Source organism: Nannobrachium achirus, assembly GCF_963921795.1.
Source record: "Nannobrachium achirus genome assembly, chromosome: 7".
Lineage (NCBI taxonomy): Eukaryota > Metazoa > Chordata > Actinopteri > Myctophiformes > Myctophidae > Nannobrachium > Nannobrachium achirus.
This window is the reverse complement of record NC_137816.1, coordinates 55,828,414-55,850,666: the sequence shown is the minus strand read 5'-3', so window position 1 is coordinate 55,850,666 and position 22,253 is coordinate 55,828,414. Positions and strand designations below refer to the sequence as shown.

Here is a 22,253-nt window from a genome sequence, read left to right as displayed (position 1 = left end):
ATTTGCTCCTGCTCTGTGAGTGAGGAAGTTAAGAAATATACTACTTTAATTTCTCTTCATTCAGTCACATTGTATAGCACGTCTCACGCTTAAGCCCTTTGCACACAGGCGCGTTTATCCGCACGGATAAAACGGACAATTTCATTTTTTTAAAAGAAAACAATGATTCTCTACGACCTCATGCACACCGGATCCGAATTAGCCGTGCGACGAGTGGCTGCGGCCGTGCGTTTTTTTTCTCGATCGAACCCAGTTCGATTTGTGCATCTTGTTGCATGCGGTAAAAAACTCATCACTCCTTTTATGACTCCTTTTGGGATCCGCAGCGCCAATTCCGCACAGCATTGCACACCAAATCCAATGCGTTTTATTCATGCAGCAAACGAAAAAAAAAACGCAACTGTCCTGTGTGCAAAGGGCTTTAGTCAGTGCATAAAGAAAACATGCACAAAGAAAACATGCACAAAGCAGATTCTTCCTCACACAAAAGATAGTCCTGGTCACCTTCTACTGGTATATGTACAGCATAAATTGTGACTCACATAACAACCAACGTTGGTGATCAGGGACGTGCAGAGAATGGTAGAGAGGCAGGGGCTGAAATTTCTAAAAGGGCCTTTTGGTGGAAATATCAAAAATAGCCGACCTCCAAGCTCAAAACGCGTCGCGCTGATACCACATTAAACTAAGCATAATCAAGTCAATACTGGAGATGTGGCATATGGAATGGATTTCTACCCAGAGAGGGCAATTCTTTCAACATAAGATGCTGCATTCAAGTTCAGGAGAGTTCAGGACAGACAATTCTCTTGAATGCCGCCTTCAGGTATGCCATGGAAAGAGGGCATTTGCATTTCTTTCACCATAGTAAAAACTGCATTCATGGTCTGGACTGGAGAGGGCACTTTTTACAGACGGATAAAAGGGCAGGGGCTCAAGCACCCCTTTGATGTCTATGTGTGCACGTGCCTGTTGGTGATCTATCGATTTCTGTGACACCAGAGAACTTCTTTCAAATATAGCCATATTCCCTGGGATTACGGGTGACTGGAGGACATAGAGGTAAAATAAACTCAACAGGGATGGTTGTCCTTGCTGTGTGTCTGCACTCATAAGTCCTGCTGCTTGTTCTGCAGCAGGCTAGAGGAACTGGGAGGTAGAGGAGCAAACCGCTGCATGTGTCCCTGCTACAGTACGCTCTCCCGCTGAAACTCCTGGCTGTCAGGAGAAGAAGCGACCGGAGACTCTGCAGTACGTGTTATTATCGGAGGAGGCATGCTGGCTGTCGAACAGACCAACAGTGGGGGTTGGCAGCTAGGGGGACTGCAGTACACATGGAGAGAAATGGCGATGACTAAAAACTAAAAGTTTAAAAAGAGAGAGAGAGAGTAAAAAAATGTACAAGGACACATTTGATTATATTGTGTCTGTCGGGTGCAGTGGTGTAAAAAGTACTCAATTGTTTTACTTAAGTAAAAGTATCAATACTGCCATATAGAAATACTCTGTTACAAGTAAAAGTCTGTAATTCAAAAGACTTACTAAAAGTAAAAGTACAAAATGTTTGAAAATAGCAGATCTACAAGCTCACAACGCATTGTGATGTGACGCGTTGATGCAACGAATTGTGAGCTTGTAGATCGGCTATTTTCAAATAGCCACAAATAGCCACAGTATAAATTAGCACTAAAGTGGTTTATGTATGTTTTAAAATATCTGCAAAGTAACTAGTAACTAAGGTTTTCAAATAATCGTAGTGGAGTAAAAGTACAATATTTGGATCCGAGATGTAGTGGAGTAGAAGTAAAAGTATTGGTAATTGGAAATACTCAAGTGAAGTACAATTAACTCAAAGTACAGTACTTAAGTAAATCTACTTAGTTACTTTAAACCACTGGTCGTGGTCGGGTGGAAATCTCACACTGTATGTACCACAAGTGTTACTTTTCAGGATTCAAATTCAAGTAGTAGCAGATCTACAAGCGCTTCCAGCTTGTTGGATCTGGTACGTCTGATGCTTTTGTGTGACTCTAGTAGTGTGACTCTGAGTAGCTGCATTAATTTACAGGGGAAAAAACACAAAAAGGTAAAATATGGAGATAAGAGGTTACTGCCCGACAGCAACAATATTTTGAGAGCCGTTACAATGAGGGTGAACGGCAAGGGGAGAGATACAAAAAAAGAAAGAAAAAAGAAGCCATTCCTTGTTCCCCCCTGGCAGGGCACAGAATGGTTGACAGACAATATATTACCAGGCAGGTAGATATACTGTAGCTACACAACCCGAAGTTCTACGTGTTCAACGTGGCTTTATCATACAGTAATGCCCAGCATAAGTCTCGATTTTAAAGGGGAAGACCACCCATTTTACTGTGTTATTAATATACCTTAGAGGAGATGTGTGGAAATAGAAAAAAAGTTCCCCCCCTTCTGTGTTGCCTAGAACTGGAGGATTGATTTTGGGGTTTGTATTGTAAAGTACAACTTGATGACATCACACATTGTACTTTACAATACAAACCCCAAAATCAATCCTCCAGTTCTAGGCAACACAGAAGGGGGGGAACTTCTTTTTTATTTCCACACAACTCCTCTAAGGTATATTAATGACATATTTCAACTTTGAAAATGGGTGGTCTTCCCCTTTAAGGCACTGGAGCAAACTCTGTTAAAGCCATTCACAGGGTACAGGAAAATAAAGTGACAACTAGTGATGTGTCGTTCATAAGAACGAATCACAAGAATGAATCATGAACGATGCGTTCGTTTCCTTAAACTGTTACGTTCACGTTTTCGTTCATACAGTACCCCCAGTCCCCTCCCCCAAATAGCCCCCAGCACACAGGACGGGAGGGCGGGCTGTACGTGTACGCGCAACGTAAAAAAAACGCTCATGTGAAGGTGTTTTTCACAGGACGATCGTGCTATGAACGGTGAACGGGAATGAATCATTAGAACAGATCATTACGGTGAACGTGAACAAAATGATTTGTTCCATGAAATGAACGGTTTTTCCCACCACTAGTGACAACGTTTCGATGTTAATACATCTTCGTCAGGTATGAAGCGTCTACAAATGGCTTAAATATGAGTGGGGAACAGAGGTAGGCCCTTCAATTGACCTTTCGCAAAACCCCTCCCCCAAGCGCTGTCTCCGCCTCAACGTCCGACAGAATTACAGCCACCTCTTCACTGCAATGTAAATACTGTGGATTTTTACACATTAATTATGAATTCAGTTTTGGACCCAGAGCTTCCAAATCGCTTCCAAATCCGCCAACAAGTTCTGGCATGCATTGGAAAAATATGTGCACAACTATAAAAAGAACAACAGTGTTTTACCATATAAGGAAAAGCCTCTGGCTAAACGCTATGTAACGCTATGTCACCGATGAGCCCTGTTGCAGGTCCCCCAGCGGCAGCGTTTCACCATGGCATTATTGTAATATAAATGTTCTTGATATATATCACTAATCATCATCTGAAAGTGAAACAACAGTGTTGTCATCAAGCCAGGTGTGTGTGTGTGTGTGTGTGTGTGTGTGTGTGTGTGTGTGTGTGTGTGTGTGCGCGCGCGCTCAACAGCGCTACTTGGTCACCCAGGCCTGCCACTGGTCACCCAGCGGTATTGCAGCTCATGCAACATACAAACATAGTTACATAATTACACACACACACACACACACGCACGCACGCACGCACGCACGCACGCACACACACACACACACACACACACACACACACACTGTCAAGCATTGGAGACGGTGTACCACTGCTCAAAAAAACAAAAAAACAAAAGGCTTTAATAGTCTGAGTTTGCTCCAGTGCCCTCCTTATTCCAGTCCCGTTCCTGAGATGCACCGGACCAGCCTAAACCTGGGTTGAGGTGCGGTGGAAAGTGGAAACCCTTTGTGAACACATGGTTGAAAAGCACCACACACCAACCAATTAATGATGACAGGGGAAAAGAAACTGTCAGACGCAGCGGATGACAAGAAGAGGGCCTGCAGAAAAGAGCAGAACAACGCAGACAGACCAACAACCACATACAGTACATATGCCACTCCTGCTTAAGGCTCTTCAGTCGAGACCTAAATGCAACATTCAGTGTTTATTATTGACGTATGGTATATACACACTTGATTCACAGATTGGGCACTGCACTGGTAGTAGGTGTAGGGCGTGATCATCAGAGTTGGGGCTCTGCGGGCAGAGTTGTTGTTATTTTCTTTTCCTTGCTAATCAGTTGTAACTTTTCTGGGGACCACAAGTGGTCCTTGAGGGGGTTCCAGGTGGCCCCCAGCTAAATGGTGGAGTTTGTAAACCAAATGGACTCTTATAGATCTTTAAGTCTTGAGTTAAAGAGTTGACTTTAACCCAAGAGTTACATTATTGTAAAACATCTGCAATACTCTTACAAGAAGTCTACACAGTTAGAGAATGTAGATTTCTTTTTTACGGAGTCTTACTCAAGGACTCTTCGACACTAAAGGCCCTTTCCCACTAGGCGCGATAACGATAAAGATATTATCGTTTTCAATTGAAGTGGATGGCAGCGTCCACACCACAACAATAAAGCCGTCATAATTGATGTGAACGCCAACATATCATTATCGTTATCTTTATCGCGTCTGGTGGGAATGAAGCTTACCTCTGTGGGAGCCCGGGATCGAACTGGGAACCCTTCGGGAACACTCTGTGTTTTAAGACGGCAACTCTACCCCTGAGCCACTGCTGCCCTCTATCCATCTAGTGAACTGGCTCCATCATCAGCTCTCTGATGAGCAGGGCAGGGATTTACAGGAACAGAGGTGAGTCATCACCAGGCTCGCTGCAGCAGACAATGGGCTTCATAACAGCTGCCGTACAATGAGAAAATACTTAATTCTTTGGGGGGGACAAACTACAACTGTTTGTTCAGGGCAGCATTCATTTTGACAGCACATTTTGATTTAGTCTTAGTCATAGTCTTTTTAATAAAACGTAGTTTAGTTTTTGTCATGTTTTTTTGTCATCTGAAAGGTTTTAGTTTTTTGTCGACTGCAGGTTTTAGATATTTGTCGACAAATTAGATCCTATTACCGCCTTTTCATTACAGACCTAGTTAATTGTTGTTAAACGACTAAAAATGTAAAAACAATCAAGAAAATTGAGATGGATACGGATAGCCTATGATACAGCATTTAAGTTCAAATACAAAGGTTCAAATACTGGGCTTCAAGGGGAATAACATCCTATTCTAAGATTATGGAGGTAAACAAGACACAGAGCTTTCAGACCCTGAAAGATACATACGACTTGGATAAAACAGACTTCCAGTAGCGTAGCGACCCCCCCCCCGGCGGGCTCCAATGCGAGGTTTTGACCACAATCAGTCAAGGGAGCAATAGAGTGTCTTCTCAATCCGGTAGGCATTTCAAAATAAATTCTAAAGGCAGTCGCCCTAAATGCAGTCGCACTAATGCGACTGCATTGGCTGCTTTGCCTATAGCTCCGCCCCTGCAGACTTCTATAAATATCTTATGTTGCAACATTACTTTACTCAGGAAATGCAAAACTGCAACTCTCAGACAACCCCGAAAAGACTTATAACATGGACGCAGACAGACAGATATCTCCATATATGGGCATAAATGGACACAAGCAAACAGATGGTCAAAACAGGTTGTATGATAACAGGTATAATGGGGTTTGCATTAAAGGGTGGGGCATTCATTCCCTATTTACATCGTTCCCGAGTCGGCCGGTCCTTGACTAGATGCTCGGCCGCCCATCAGGCAAATACAGGGATCTCCATATATGAGCATAAAATGGACGCAGACAGACAGATATCTCCATATATGGGCATAAATGTACACAAGCAAACAGATGGTCAAAACGGGTCCTATGACAACAGGTATAATGGGGTTTGCATTAAAGGGCGGGGCATTCATTCCCTATTTACATCGTTCCCGAGTTGGCCAGGTCGCCGACTCGGGCGGCCGAGCTTCTAGTTACAATAAATACGAGAAGTCTCTGCGTGCGTGTGTGTGTGTGTGTGTGTGTATGTAATCCGCGTATCCCGAGAACCGTTCGTCCCACCGGCTTCAGATTCGGCACGCACGTTCCCCGCCGCGGTGCGGAGTGCAGTGCCGGGCCTCGGCCCGACTCGATGCGCGGTTTTCCCGAACCGGTGCGAAACGTTCGGAATCTCCGTATGCGTAACTGATTGTTGACATCAGGCTGTTCCGGAGGAAATCGGCGCAATCGCTGACTCATTATGACATCACTTCATAAAAGGCTCTGACATCACGTACGCCACATGAGTCAATAAAAAATGCCAAGGTTACGTATTGAATGTCACCAGCAGATGGAGGAGACAAACATAAGACAAGCAACAAAGAGTGTGACTGGGAGGACATCGATGATGCAGATTTAAATGACTGTACAGCTTTTGCTGAAGAGAACAAGGATCAGTTGTCGAGATCTGGGTTGGCTGAGGTGCAGACGGAGGAGACAAACATAAGACAAGCTAAATCAACAACACAAAACCGACAAAAAACAAGTTCTCCAAAAAAACTCAAGCTGAACTCTCCCGCTCCAAAAAAGAAAATAAAAGAGACAAAGACAAACATAAGACAAGCAACAAAGCGTGGGACTGGGAGGATGACTTGAATGATGCACATTTAGGCTGCGTATTCTGCTTAAAGAAGAAACAACCAAAAAGCGACAGATATCTCCATGTATGGGCATATATGGGCATAAAATGGACGCAGAATCACAAAGATCTCCATATACGGTCATAAAAGGGACACAGACAGACAGATACAGAGATCTCCATATATGAGCATAAAATGGACGCAGATAAGACATATATCTCCATATATGGGCATATAATGGACCCAGAACTGTATCTGCAGAGATCTCCATATATGGATATAAAATGGACGCAGACAGACAGACAGATACAGATATCTCCATATATGGGCATAAATGGACACAGGCAAACAGATGGTCAAAACGGGTCCTATGACAACAGGTATAATGGGGTTTGCATTAAAGGGCTGGGCATTCATTCCCTATTTACATCGTTCCTGAGTAGGCCAGGTCACCGACTAGACGCTGGGCGGCCGAGCTTCTAGTTTACTCTAATAAGAAGTGGATCTATCTGAAAAGATGAAAATTTGTTGTGTTTTTTTTTTCATTTATTTCTACCTTTAAATCTTTTGGTTCTAGGTACAACAGTATATCTGCATATAATTGCTTCTTTCCTTTTTCGTTTATCTCTGTACCCATTTTCTTTCCTTCCCTCTGACCAGAATGTTTTGGAATGGGTCTTGCACATACTTCTGTAATAGAGCAGTGAAGACCGTTTAACTCAACTTTTTTTTCTTTTCGTAAGATGTTTGGCAGCATCATGTGTTGTTTTAACACATCGGCTGCCCAAAAGGTGGCGCCAGAGCCCCAGCTAAGTGCCCAAAGCCACCTCCATAGAAGAATACAAGGCCCTGTTGCGTCAATGCATGCGTCATGACGTCACTTGGTCGCATGAGCGCAGACAGGATGTTATTGTGTAACTTACTGTATGGGCCAGTGTTGATCATAGCTGTTCATTGCCGATCAAAATTTGGACATTTTGCCGCACCACGCCACAGTTGTAGCCATAAAACAAACATCAGAGATAAAGGGCGTTAAAGATGGGGAAATGCATTGGAGTATACGGAGAAAAACGGCCGCGCGATGCTCTCAACGTCGACTCGAAGTGACTAGCGGCTAATGGGCTACATCCAGGCGCAGCCCCAAAGTAACGGTGAGATTTAAAGTTAATACTGTAAATACAGTAAACACGTCAACGCGTTGTGGGCCTCCAGAGTCATCAAAGAGATTGGCGTGTAGACACCTCGTGGGCACCCGCTGAGTTAATTATATGTTTTATGTTTGTCTAATGTCCTATATGTTGTTTTGGAAAATCAATAAAATCAAAGTGAAACTAGAAGCAGTGCTCTCCCGAGCACAGGTCTCCACCAGGCCAGAGGTTCTGAATTAGCATCCAGGGAGTGTGTGTGCTCAGTTTGGCAGCGATCGGGCCAACGGCGCCGGAGATTAGCTGGTAACAACCAGGCCACACAAATCGGCCTGTTATAGCGCCACCATGAGGCTGATTTGAAAAATGTGGGGCAGAGGTTCTAGATTGGCATCCAGGGAGTGTGTGTGCTCAGTTTGGCAGCGATCGGGCCAACGGTGACTGAGATTAGCTGCTCACAAACTGCGAGGACGCACGGACGCACGCACGGACGCACGGACGGACGGACGGACGGACGGACGGACGGACGGAGGGGAAAACATACTCTCCCTCAGCCTTCGTCTGGTGGAGACAAAAACACCTTGATTCACATACATGTGGTTAGCTACGCTCACTCTTTGGCTGTTGCCTTGCCTCCTCTTGATCACTGTTGTCTGCTGGAGAGTGGAGGGGGTGATAACAACCTTACTGGAGAGTTACTCAACAGGAGTTGTTGAGTGACTGGCGGAGGTGTTACTTATTCACTTTCCTTCTTCACATTTCTTTTCCAGACCAAGTCAAAGGAACCCCAACCCACCGTCATACTAGTCACAAGTAGGGCTTTTCTCTCAAATAATTGCGATTAACGATTTAATTGTGTTTTTTTCGTTGATAATTACATTTCTGTTTGGCTTATAGGCTTTGAAGTTACACATGGTAGATATGACACATAACCTAAATATACAAAGAAATTACTGACATATTTGACAACTTTATACTTAAAAAGAACATTGATAGTGGAAATAGCCGATCTACAAGCTCACAGCGCGTCGCGATGCGACGCGTTGTGAGCTTGTAGATCTGCTATTTCCACTATTTTTGACATGGAAACGATTATGACGATTATGAAAAATAATCACGATTATGTCAAATAATCACGATTAGACGATTATGTAATAATTGTGACAGCCCTAGTCACAAGCCTCCTTCTACATAACCTTTCACCTGGACCAAGACATTGGACAATAATGTTTGTAGGCAGGAATGAATTTAGAAAATCTGAATTTGACTGAAACACGTCGTTTCTGTCGGGTGGCAACCTCATTATGTCCAAAACTGTTACTTTTCAGTTTTCAACTACAAAAACATAAAACAGCAGATCCATAATCTCAGAAGGTGCTACTTCGTGGCGCGTTTCGGCACGAAGCGTACTTTTGTGTGACGCTGTAGTATGAGTAGGGCGTTACTTAATTTACCAAAAAGTTAAAGAGACGTCAAATCCGTTTCAAACTCACCAGTAGTCGGTGCTACTAAAACTGTGCTAAAACTACTAAGACTGCAACATCACAGCCACAAAGAATGCGTGCTTGTTGCGTGCATGGTGGTGTTTTTTGTCCATGAAGCCTGTATGCTGCTCAGAGCCCATGCCAGGCTTGCCCCCCTCTCCTCTGCGATAAGAACAGTGCACTTTTGCGGGGCTGTCTGACTGAGGTCCTCCAGGGAAGGCCCGACTGACTGAAGTGGAGGGGGGTAGGTTTGCATTCCTGGCCATTTCATGAAAAAAGGGTGCAACCATGGGAGTAAGCCAAGAGGAGGGCTCAATTATGCATGGTTAAACAAAGGCCCAAGGCTACCAGCTAGCAATGTCTCAGCAAACTCTCTCTCTCTCTCTCTCTCTCTCCCTCCCTCTCTCTCTCTCCTTCGCTGGAATGCCAGACTCTCGGACAGTACGCTCCTTGGTCGATTTTAGCTGATGAAAAAAAAAAGAAATAATAATAAACAAGGGAGAGAGAAAAAAACAGGCAACAAAGAGAGTAGTTCCTGATAAATCACTGGATTATGTTATGACAAGTGCAGGCACTTCTAAAACCAAACTTCTCAGAGGCCTCCAGAACACAGTGCCGAAAAGAAAACATTCCCATTCAGAAGGGGGTCAAATGATACAGCAAAGAGTTTACGTTAGCAATAAACCAACCGGAGAGGAGAGGTGGCCCGTGAAGAGATCAACAAGAGAAGGACCCCAAATAGGCCATAGCTCCATAATCGCCGGGCATAATTTGTCCGTCAAATACTAACAAGAGTTCTCATGGTCGTATGTTCCGTCATAACAGTAACATGGGGACTGTGTTTGATGATGTTTAACGATTCCCAAACGTAATGGACAAAGTGACAAAAATGTGAACGAACCTCTGCTGGAATCAAAACCAGCTGGAAGACACATTTTTCCCCCCTCGACTCGAGTCGATTTACCCGCGTTTTGATTTGGAACAAATGATAAACAAAACCTTTATTCAGGCCCCCATCTGTCCTCTTGTCTGGTGCTCGCCCTGCACTTAGGCTGTGTGATCTTTGAGGATCACGGGAATGTTTGTCTGAACCAGGCGTGTCGCACCAAATTCTGGGCCCTGGGTACAAGGATTCACTCATATTTTGTGCTTTAACTATTGAAAAATAGCAGATATACAAGCTCACAGCGCGGCACCGAGTGCCGCGCTGCGAGCTTGTAGATCTGCTATTTTTGAAAAATCGCGAAAATCTTTGCACGTCTTTGAACATTTCAAATCCTTCTAAGGTTTTTTTGAAAAAGCTATGTTTCTATGTCAGTGGTGCTCAAACCTTTTCATGTGAAGGGCCCCCAAAATGATATGTATTTGGCCACGGACCCCCATCTCAAAATATTTAGTTCCAGGGACCCCCCAGAAGCAAAGTTTTGAGTTACAAATGTTCGCTTAAAAATACATATATTCAAAGATTTGCACACATTTTCACAACTTATTCAAAAATAGAAGATCTACAAGCGCTGTGAGCTTGTTGCGACCGTCAGGTCGCATTTACTACCAAAACCTCCACCAGGTGTCCGTGCGTCAGTCCGTCACACCTCACACGTCACACTTTTGCCCTGCTCATATCTCCACAACCGTGGCCCCCACCCATGCCACATTTTGCACACACACTCCTTCCCTGCCAAACTACAACCTCCAAGGACCCCCGGAGCTTCAGGGACCCCCAGGTCCCTGGGGGACCCCCACTCCTCCACCAGGTGTCCGTGCGTCAGTCCGTCACACCTCACACGTCACACTTTTGCCCTGCTCATATCTCCACAACCCTGGCCCCCATCCATGCCACATTTTGCACACAAACTCCTTGCCTGCCAAACTACAACCTCCAAGGACCCCCGGAGTTCCAGGGACCCCCAGGTCCCTGGGGGACCCCCAGGTGTAAAAAAAATACCAAATGCCCTAACTCGGCCTAGGAGCGTCCGGGAGAGCCGGGGCCGGTACCTATTCGTCCGCCAAGGCAACGCGGAGACCCCACCCCTCATTTCTCACATGGCCCTCTTCTAGCGCCACCTACAGGCCGATTTTTAAAACACATTTTTGGCCACTGCTCCTACAGTTTTGGCCCTAAAATCACGCAAATTGCTACACAGTATGTCTACACTCATCCCATCAACATGAATCTGTCCCATATAGCGCCACCTTCAGGCCGATTTTTAAAAACACATTTTTGGACACTGCTCCTACAGATTTTGCCCTAAAATCACGAAAATCACTACACAGTATGTCTACACTCATGTCATCAACATGGCTCAGGAAGATTTTGGAAAAACAAATTTTTGCCCTCTTTGTGTATACATGTGACCTGACGGTCGCTTATCTCCCGATTAGGGAGTCTTACTGGTATATGTGCTATCTTTCAGTAGCTAAACTATAAAATAATTAAGGCCCCCCCCCCCCTTGTGACGCCCCTGGTCTGAACACTAAATCTGTGTTTCTCTTACGATTGTTGCTTGCAATCAGTGGTGGAAAAAGTGCTCAAATATTTTACTTAGGTGAAAGTATCAACACTGCGGTGTAGAAATACTCTGTTACAAGGAAAAGTCCGGAATTCAAAATGAACAAAAGTATTGACATAAAAATACACTTAAAGTACCAAAAGGGAAAAGTACAAAAGGTTTGACAATAGCAGGTCTACAATCTCACAACGCATCGCGATGCGACACGTTGTGAGCTTGTAGATCGGCCATTTTCAAATAGCATAGGTATAAAATAATAAAAGTTCTCAAATAAATGTAGTGGAGTAAAAGTACAACATTTGGATCAAAGATAGTGGAGTAGAAGTAAAAGTATTAGAGATTGGAATTACTCAAGTAAAGTACAAATACTTCAAAATTGTACAATAGTTCACCCCCAAAATGACTTTTTTTTTTCTATCGATTACTCACCCCATGCAGACTTGAGTTTTTTTTTATTTTTTGTATAATAAAAAGTTTTTTTTAATTTTTTGTATTTTGTATGAATGCATTTGGGTCTCCATTCGGAAATCAATGGGCCTACAAAGAGTCTCCTCCAATTATTGGCTTAGGAATGTGACAAATAAAAATATTATTACTCCATGGGGTGAGTAATCGATAGCGAAACAAATACATTTTGGTGGTGAACTACTCCTTTAAGTACATCTACTTAGTTACTTTACACCACTGCTTGTAATGCTGATGTACTACTAGGAATTGAAGCTTTCCATGATTGCAGTTAATGAATGAACTGAAAGATCAATACGTTTTATGTTTTTTTTTTCTTCAAAATTTGTATCCCACGATTTTGTAACCCATTTTTTTTACCCGGTGCCAATTGCCTAAGCTGTAATCCTGGGCGCTGCTCTCTCTTTGGCCAACCTGGGAGAGCCCCGAACTGAGCTCATGCTTCCTTCAGTGCATGAGGAGTAAGCAGGCCGCTTCTTATCACCTGACAGGGGGGGAGCGTTGAAGGAACTCGTTATCCCAACCAGTCAGGGGGAGGCATTATAGAGACCAGGATTACAGCATGTTTTTTTTGTGAGGGTAGCTACCCTAGGGGACACAGGGAGAACATGCAAACTCCACACAGAAAGGCCAACCCCACCTAGGGTATGGGCGCTGATGAATGATGATGGGGAGGAGAGAACACGCCCCCAGCACCCACAGCTTCCCCGGCAGGAATCGAACCCAGGACCTTCTAGCTGTGAGGCTACAGCTCTACCGAATGTGCCACCGTGCCCCTCGTTTCATGTTTTAATGTACGATTTGAGGGTTCCTTTATTTCATTTGCTGAAAAAAAGAAAAAAGAAAAACTAAGCTATTCTGGGAAGATGATGGCCAGAAGTTGGAGTGGTTGTTTAATTATGAAGTATTTAAGACAGCACATTATATTTCTAGAGCCTGGAGTGGAAGACAATCTCAGCTTTTCAAATAGGTTCAAGTCAGATCTCCTGTTAAGATGTGAGTAAAAAGTCAGAATGTTGTATTTCAAGTTGTATTTATGAAATGTATGTGCCACGAACAGTATGAAGCTTGAGTGTTTAAGTTGCTGATTCGTTATATAAGTTAAGTTGCTTATTCGTTATAAGTTAAGCTTATTCGGGAATAACGGAATCAGGAAGTGAAATCCAACGTTGGAAGCAATGGAATGATCTGCAGGAAAATGGCTTTGTCTCGGAATCTATCTCCAGATCGCGTTCTTGTTTAGAACTAGCTCTTCTCTACTCGGGATGGGACGATACGCGATATTATCATTTATCGTGATAAAAAACACTCACGATAATCGTATGGTGGAGATTTAGGCCCTGTCCAGACGACAACGGATTTTTAATCCCCGGGGAGGTAAAGCCACGAACGCCCATGGGTGTCCACATGCAAACGCATGCAAACGGAGGACTAGACGAATAGTTTCCAAAACTCCGGCTGCAGTGCATTTTTGTTACCCAGGCGTATTTCTTTTGCCTTGTGGACACCGTAAACGGAGAAGTTCTTTGCTTGCATGCTTACGTCACCTTGTGCTCCTCGCCTCCTCCTCCTTGCTATGAGAGAATACCGTGGCGTGGTGGTCTCTGTAGAATATCCATATTTATGAGCGCATTCACGACATGTTAACATTAGAGAGCTCAGCTGTCTTGTTTAGGGATGGAGCCCTAATGAATGATTGTTTTAATGATATTTGTTACTCTTGTCAAATTTCATCTTCATAGATGGTGGTCACTGGTCAGCCACGAACTCACAGTTGCAAAAGATACTAGTTATGTTCTGAATTTGTTGTCTCACATAGCTTTCCACCGGCTCAATAAGCCGGATCGATAAGGTGCTCATTATCAATAACGAGATACAGCCCTCGTCTTGTTAACGGAGCATATCTGACGCGACGCGCCTGCCTCTTCTCTTTGTCAAAGTTTGGATATCAAATGCCAATATCAAATGATTTCAAGCATAATGGAGACATACGCACGCATGCAGGCATTATTACAGCCCAGTCACCAGTTGTCTGACGCTTTGAAGGTGAGAATATGTTGATTATTCACGGCATGTGCTGCCTTTTAAATTATTTCCACGATCAGCACAAGCACAAAAAAAAGTCAGTCTGTAGTTGCTTCTTCCTCTCTCTCTCTTTGATTGATAGAGTTACATTTGTTTAATGCTGAGAGAGAGAGAGCGCACCACACTCTCGACGATTCCTCTCCCGCTCTAGAAATAGTTCGCGAATTTATATTAAATTAATGTTTAAATAGCAATTGTGCATGTTAAAGTGTGAAGATTGTGAAACTTGGACGATGCATGATAGCCCCTAGAGGGTCGGAGTGGAGAGATGCACCCCCTATAGATAGATAGCTGCTGCAATGATTGCATGGGAGCAGAGGGACGCGGCCACCCGCTTCACTGACGCGCAGACAGGGATTTATAGCGTTTTGATAATACCGTGTGGACACACATATTTTTCTACACGGGCCCATGTGGAGGCGTAGAGGTTTCAAAACGAAGTCAGAAACCCCCGGGGATTTTTTAGGTATAGACAGGGCCTTAATATATTGTGATATCGTCCTCCGTCATACACTGGGATCAATTCACATTTTATTTGCCGAGCTGCACATCCAGTACCACTTAAACCCTCTATAATTGGTAAAAGGTACTTATAATACATAATGTCTTTTTTACACTCTCTATCAAATGTCTTTGCCCAAAAATAGCCGATCTATAAGCTCACAACGCGTCACGTTGTGAAATCGTGATTTATTTTGTCACAATAATCGTGATATGAAATGTTCATATCGTCCCATCCCTATTCTCTACGGACCATAACAAAAGCACGGATCGCCGCGGTTATAATTTTTCTTTACTGGGTGAAAGAAAAGACGAATCGCCGTTCGTCCACATGTAATAGGACTACTTCCGGTACCAGTGGTGTGTTCATGGAGCCTTGAAAATCTGGTACTAAAAACAATGATAAACCCCGGCGCAAGCTACTGAATTAATTAAATATATACCTGGCAACTTAATAAAGAAACTCTATCAATCAATCATGTATTTCTCTCTGCATAAAAGCGCATGCCTATAATAATACAATTTACTCACATAAACCAGGACATCCAACATGTTTAGGAATTGGCTCACAATGGCACAGGCACATTGAAATGTAAAGGCATTACATTACATTACAGTAGAAAGCAAACAAGCAAAGCAAAAGCCCAACCCTTAACTTCTGATCGAACCGACCGAACACAAACGCAGACCAAACATAATCAAGAATGTCAAAAGAGAGACGTTCTAACTGAAATCAGGTCAAGGGTACATTTTTTTTTCAGCCTGGGGAACTGGACACTGCCCCTCATTCTTCCAGCGCACAATAAATCGGAAAGTATGGGCATTCAGTTACATGTAAATTATATGCATTCCTTCCCCAGCCAAAGGGGATCGGTGTGTGTGTGTGTGTGTGTGTGTGTGTGTGTGTGTGTGTGTGTGTGTGTGTGTATGGCACACACATGAATAGGGGCAAAATGGCTAAGAAAAAACTCACTGCCGACATCTTCCTCTTGTTTCTAATGGAAACAGGAGACAAGGGATGGTATTCAGGTGACAAGAGAGAAGCCCAGCACGCACACGCACGCGCACGCACACACACACACACACACACACACACACACACACACACACACACACACACACACACACACACACACACACACACACACACACACACACACACACACACACACACACACGATTCTACTCTGTAGCTGGATAAGAACAGATTTGATTTCATTCTCTTGATGAAAAAAAGTTGGAATATTTGATATCTTTCTGTCCTCATTAGTGTGTTCCTGTCTGAGTGTAAACAACACTTCTACTGAGCAGACTTCTCCCCGAGGAAGCATTAAAGAACAACACGTTCTAATCTCTTAGCTAAGACACACACACACACACACACACACACACACACACACACACACACACACACACACACACACTGAGACAGCGTGCCGATGATACTAATGCCGATTTGCAGGCCTGTGTTGCGTACGCCTTTGAACATCCCAAATTTGGCAATGTGGCAGAAATCGGATCCGAGATGATGAGGACTTCTTCCGGTAAGTCAACCAGATTGTTTGTGTACCACGTGTCACCCATAACATCCTGTATTTTTTGGCTCACTGTCAGTCTGGGGCACCCATTGGCCTAGCGGTCCGGGCACGTACCATTATATGCACTCTGTGCAGCCTGACAGCGTGTCGCGGGTTCGAATCCCGTTCCCGACGACCTTTACTGGGTGTCACTTCCCATCTCTCTCTCCCTGTTTACTGTCTATCTCCACTATCCCCTATCAATAAAGGTAGAAAAAGACCCCCAAAAATATCTTATCTAATTTTCTGACTGTCTATTGGGAGCTTGACATAACATTTGATTGACGTTTCATTTGTTCTACGTGGGTGAATGCTAACCTGGTGAATGTTAACCACTATGCCTAAACCTAACCCAAACCCTAATCCCAGTAATACTATGCCTAAACCTAACCCTAAAACCTAACCCTAACCCAAACCCTTAGTCGAACTAATGACACGTAGAAATAGTGAGAATTGCCCTGTCTTGTCTCGTATTTCAACCCCTTCAACAAGCAGCTGAGCTGATTCCTGTCTCTCTACACTGTAAAGCAGAAATGTCTCTGAGAGGTCTTTAACAGGGGGTCCGGGACCCCTAGGTGGTACTCAGAGATACTGTCAACCATGCACTTGAACCCTAGCATCCCTATTCTAAGAACTTCAGCCAAAAATAGCATTGTAGATCGGCTATTTTGACAGTGCACATACTGTACGTGGTTAAATGTCTGAAAATCCACATCGACATGAATGCATCGTACACTGATGAAGCCATCTATGAAATCTATGAAAAAGTTGAATCCGTGACACAATTCTTTACAATATGTAGTGGGGGGGGGGGGGGGGGGGTCCCTGCTTCATCTCTCTCTCTCAGCTAAGGGGTCCTTGGGCTGAAAAAAAGACCCCTTGCTTTGAGTAGATAGAGATTAGACACAATTACACCAAGTGGATGCAGTCAGTGCTCTGACTGGAGCTGCTGTGTGTGGTAGCTTAGCAACAAAAAGGCTATCTGCGTCTGTCTGTGTCAGAGAGTTTGTTGGATTCAGGGCTGATTGCAGCGTACTGTTAAGTGTCACTCACCGCAGGAGCAACACGTGAAGCAGTTTGTGTGGTACAGGTTCCCCATGGCCTGGCAGGCCTGGCTGGCTCCGTACACCCCCTTCCCACACTTAATGCAGATGCCTGGTGGAGAGAGAAGCACAATGACAATCACATTTATTGTCACATGTTTACGGGTGCAAAACAGTGGGTGAAATGGGTTTTTGTGCAAGCTCCATTGTTTTTGTTATAATACATAAAAGAAAGCGAAGAGAGATCAATCAATACGGAACAAACAAATGATCTGAGTAACCACTTTAACCATTATTTTCTATACTTTGGCTATTCAAAAATAGCAGATATACAAGCTCATAGCACAGCACCGAGTGCCGCGCTATGAGCTTCATTTGTGCAAATCTTTGAATATATATTCTTTTAAACCGAACATTTTAACTCAGATCTTTGCAGTACACAAAAGCGCAAAACAAAAGTCAGAGTCACTGTCCCAGGTATAATCCACAAGCGGGTAGGGATGGAGCCCTAAACAAGGATAGCTCGATAACCTGATAACAGATTTATTGAATACCCGGTATCAGTAAGCTTTGGGCTTATCAAGCTTGTTATCGAGCATAGCGGCCCATGATGTCATGTTTAAACAATCAAGACAAGAGGCAATCAAAACATTTTAACTGTACTATCCATAATATAAAGCCATTTAACACTTATTGCACACTAATGAATGATTGTTTTAATAATATTTAATGATATGTTACTTTTTGTCAATTGTCATCTTCATAGATGGTGGTCAGCCACAAACTCACAGTTGCAACAACTGGCCAATAAAAAAAGATACCAGTTATGTTCTGAATTTGTCGTCTCATATCTTTCCACAAAATATTAGAATACGCTCAATAGTGGGCTCAATAAAAGCCCGGCTCAATAAGCAGGATCGATAAGGTGCTCATTATCAATAAAAAATTACGAGCTCCATCCCTACAAGCGGGTCCATGAGTTTTATTGATTGATTGAATCAAGAGCAAAAGTCATCATCATGCCTTGTTCAGTCCGTGAGCCAGGTCATCGGTATCATTTTTTTCCTATTCTAAATGTTTATCCCACGATTTTGTAACTCATTTTTCACCCAGTGCCATTTGCCTAAACTGTAATCCTGGGCGCTACTCTCCCTCTGCCAACCTGGGGAGAGCCTCGAACTGAGATCATCTGGGGGGAATAATTCTCATAGTGATTTTTGGGTAGGTATACACCTAGTGCTAGGAAAAATCTGATAGCCTTTCATCTGTGGTAACTTTCTGTGTTGTTTTATAACAAAATGCAAAAGAACGGTTTTCAAAATCCGAATGGAAGATTCTACTTCAAACTGATGGTTGGGATAAAGCTCAGACTATATATTGTTCAGTAAGGTTGTTAAAATGAGCATATCTAGAATAGTTTTTTTTACTACAGGCAGTGACAGGGTTCCCACACATCTTTACCAATTAATTTCCAAAACTTTTCCAAAACCTTTCCAGAATATTTAACCCGATCCAGGACTATATAACAATAATTCAGCTCAATAACGAGTCGCTTACTCCTATGCGCAATGCCCAAAGACAGGTAGTGTATGCCAGTGGTTCTCAACCTTTTCAGGCTGTGACCCCCCGAAATAATCATATTTTAACTTAGCACCTTGACGAGCACTAAGAGTTGAGGAATTTTGTATAACACGTTTCTATTGTGAAAATAGCAGATCTACATGCTCACAACGCCTCGCATTGCGAGGCGTTGTGAGCATGTAGATCGGCTATTTTCACAATTTCTGCCTCTAATATTTGACAATTTGGCCATGTTTAATTTGTCATTTCAGAGGTATTAACAAAATCAATAACCAAAGACAATGCATAGCTATTTTTTTCCAGGACCTTCCAGGACCCTTGATCAATTCCAAAACTTTTCCAGTACTGGAAAAATATTTTTCTAATTTCAAAATATTTCCAGGAATTTCATGACCGTGGGAACCCTGTAAATAATACAGTCTGACCATAGCCGGGTGGAAGCTGTCCATGAGGGCACATACGAATGCATTAAAGCAAAAATGTAATCTCACAACAACAACAACAAAATTCCTAATGTGTATTTTTACTGCATTTTTACTGCACTACAATTACCTGAAAACGTTACATTTTGATTATTATTACAAAACATAGGCTACAGCATGGGTCTTCAACAAGGGGTCCGGGACCCCCAGGGGGTCCTCAGAGTTACTACAGGGGGTCCTCCAAATCTTGAGCGATAGAAGGTTTTTTTTCTCCTTTTTTATGTTAACCACTTGAACCTTAGTGTCCATATTCTGAGAACTTTAGCCAAAAATAGCAGATCGGCTATTTTCGGCAAAGAGTTTTGGTATAGAGGGGAAAAAAGAGCAGACGAAGTACAGAGTGAAAGGTCAAGTTTATTAAGTATTGACGGTTGAAGTGGTTAAATATCTGAAAACACAAATTGACATTTATCCAAAATACACAAACGATTGTGCTGTCAAACGATGAAACTATATGGAATCTATGATAAGTTTGTGGGGGTCCCTGCTTCATCTCTCTCTCGACTAAGGGGTCCTTGGCCTGAAAACGTTGAAGACCCCTGGGCTACAGTATAACCACTTCAGCCCTATGCACATTTCATCCATTTGAAAACAGTCTACTTATACCACCACTGAGCAGCAGCAGAGGCAGCAGTGGACTAATGACCTCCCAACTCTCACACAGAGCACAGCCTCCACCGACCAGGGGTCACATTCCACAGGGAGTGAGGGGTCAAAGCCTGGGTGGGGTTAGTCCAGGGTCACACCGTGTACAGCAGTGGTTCTCAACCTTTTCAGGCCGCGACCCCCAAAATAATCATATTTTAACTGGGCATTACATATTGTACAACACGGTTCTATGCCTGCCTCTAATATTTGACTAATTGGCCGTGTACATATACCCTCTATACACTTACACGTTATGTTGGTTTGTTTACTGTTAAGTGAGAAAACAATGTTGCACATTAAGTTAATCATCTGGGGACCCCCCAAAATAATGTGGGGACCCCCCTGGGGGTCCCGACCCACGGGTTGAGAACCACTGGTGTACAGGACAGCAGCCTCCCACCCGCACCCCCTCGTCTGAGTCCGACCGATCCACACACACTCTCGACGATGAATGCAAACTTAGAAAAAGTGTCATCTCTTGCGACAAACTTGCCAAAATGTGGTGTAAAGTAACTAAGTACATTTACTTAAGTACTGTAGTATTTGTACTTTACTTGAGTATTTCAAATCTCCAATTATTTCACTCGGATCCAAATATTGTACTTTTGCTCCACTACATTTATTTGAAAACTTTAGATACTAGTTAGTTGCTTTGCAGAAATAAATTATAATATTATAAAACATAAAGAAACCACTGCAACCCTAGTTTATAGCTATTGTATACAGTATATATTTGAAAATAGCCGATCTACAAGCTCACAACACGTCGCATCGTGGCATGTTGTGAGCTTGTAGATCTGCTATTTTCAAACATTTTGTACACTTTTGGTACATTTAAGTACATTTTGATGCCATTGCTTTCTTACTTTCACTCAAGTACATTTTGAATTCCGGACTTTTACTTGTAACAGAGCATTTCTACATTGCTGTATTGATACTTTTACTCAAATAAAAACATTTGAGTACTTCTATTCCACCACTGCTTGGCAGTGATGTAATCTTGGGAAATTCCTTTCGGTTCCCTTGTCGGCAGTTATCTCAAGCTATAATTTCCCTTTCCCAACAAACTGTAGTGCAGCACGTGACCTTAAGAAAACAGACGAAAAAAGGACAAGGGCAACTGGAAAACTAACCAAAGGTTACATGTTTTCGCTGTAAAATCAGGGGCCTTTTTTTTCAGCTGAATCACAGTCAAATATTGGCGTTTCCGAAACTCGTGACTGCAGCTCCTTGCACCCAGCAGAGATAACACAGAGAAAACGATGGCTATTCTTTGCGATAAGGAGAAAAGGCTTGAGAGTTGAATCATCTTAATCGTTTGTAACCGCTGGGCCAAAATAAATATGCCTGATAGCCTTTGGCAAACAGAGGGAACTAAATGACTGCCTGTGAGCTGTGGTAAATCTGGCCCCCTTTGCCAGTGTGTGTTCGCTATAGTGAGAGATGCTGTGAAACCTCAAGGTAAGAATACAAATTGCTTTAACCTCAAAGTCAGTGTCAGAAGTAGACACACAACAGGGAATGGTACAAGCTGCTCCAAAAATACAAAACATCTCCAAAATGCCCCTGAAAATGGATATTGTCGTTGTCGGGTGGAAACCTTGTACATGTATGTCCAAGACCGTTCGTTTTGTATTTACCATTTTAAAAATTAACTAAACTAGTGAAAATAGCAGATCTACAAGCACACAACGCCTCGTGTTGTGTGCTTGTAGATCGGCTGTTTTCACTACTTTTGTGCGACAGCCTTGTATGATGAAGCAGGGCTTTATTTAAAACGTACGAATTTGAAACTTGGAGATACAAGGTTTCTGCCCGACAGTGACGATATACTGCTATAAGGGCTTATTTTTTATTAATAAAGGTCAGTTTACAAAATGGTAGATAGATCTAACTAAGAGAGCTCGGGATCCTGTTAACAGGTGGAAACTCATACTGTATGTCCAAAACTGTTACTGTTCCAAATGAGCAAGAATAGCAGATTGACTACTTTAGATAGATCTGCTACTTTTGTGAGGCACTGTAGTATGTAATAATAGGACGTTCACTTACAAAACTATAATTGAAATATTTCAATATTAAGCTTTGTTGCTT

General features: G+C 43.0%; 1 protein-coding gene across 1 annotated transcript in view; it reads right to left on the bottom strand.

The window, feature by feature from the left end:
• Positions 1–22,253, bottom strand: part of wtip (WT1 interacting protein) — a gene marked incomplete at its 5' end in the record, with an annotated part of 67,650 nt that overhangs the window by 29,641 nt on the left and 15,756 nt on the right. Inside the window, one exon of the mRNA XM_080730335.1 lies at positions 17,459–17,560. Within this exon, the coding sequence (XP_080586461.1) occupies positions 17,459–17,560 (102 nt within the window). The remainder of the gene's footprint in view (positions 1–17,458; positions 17,561–22,253) is intronic.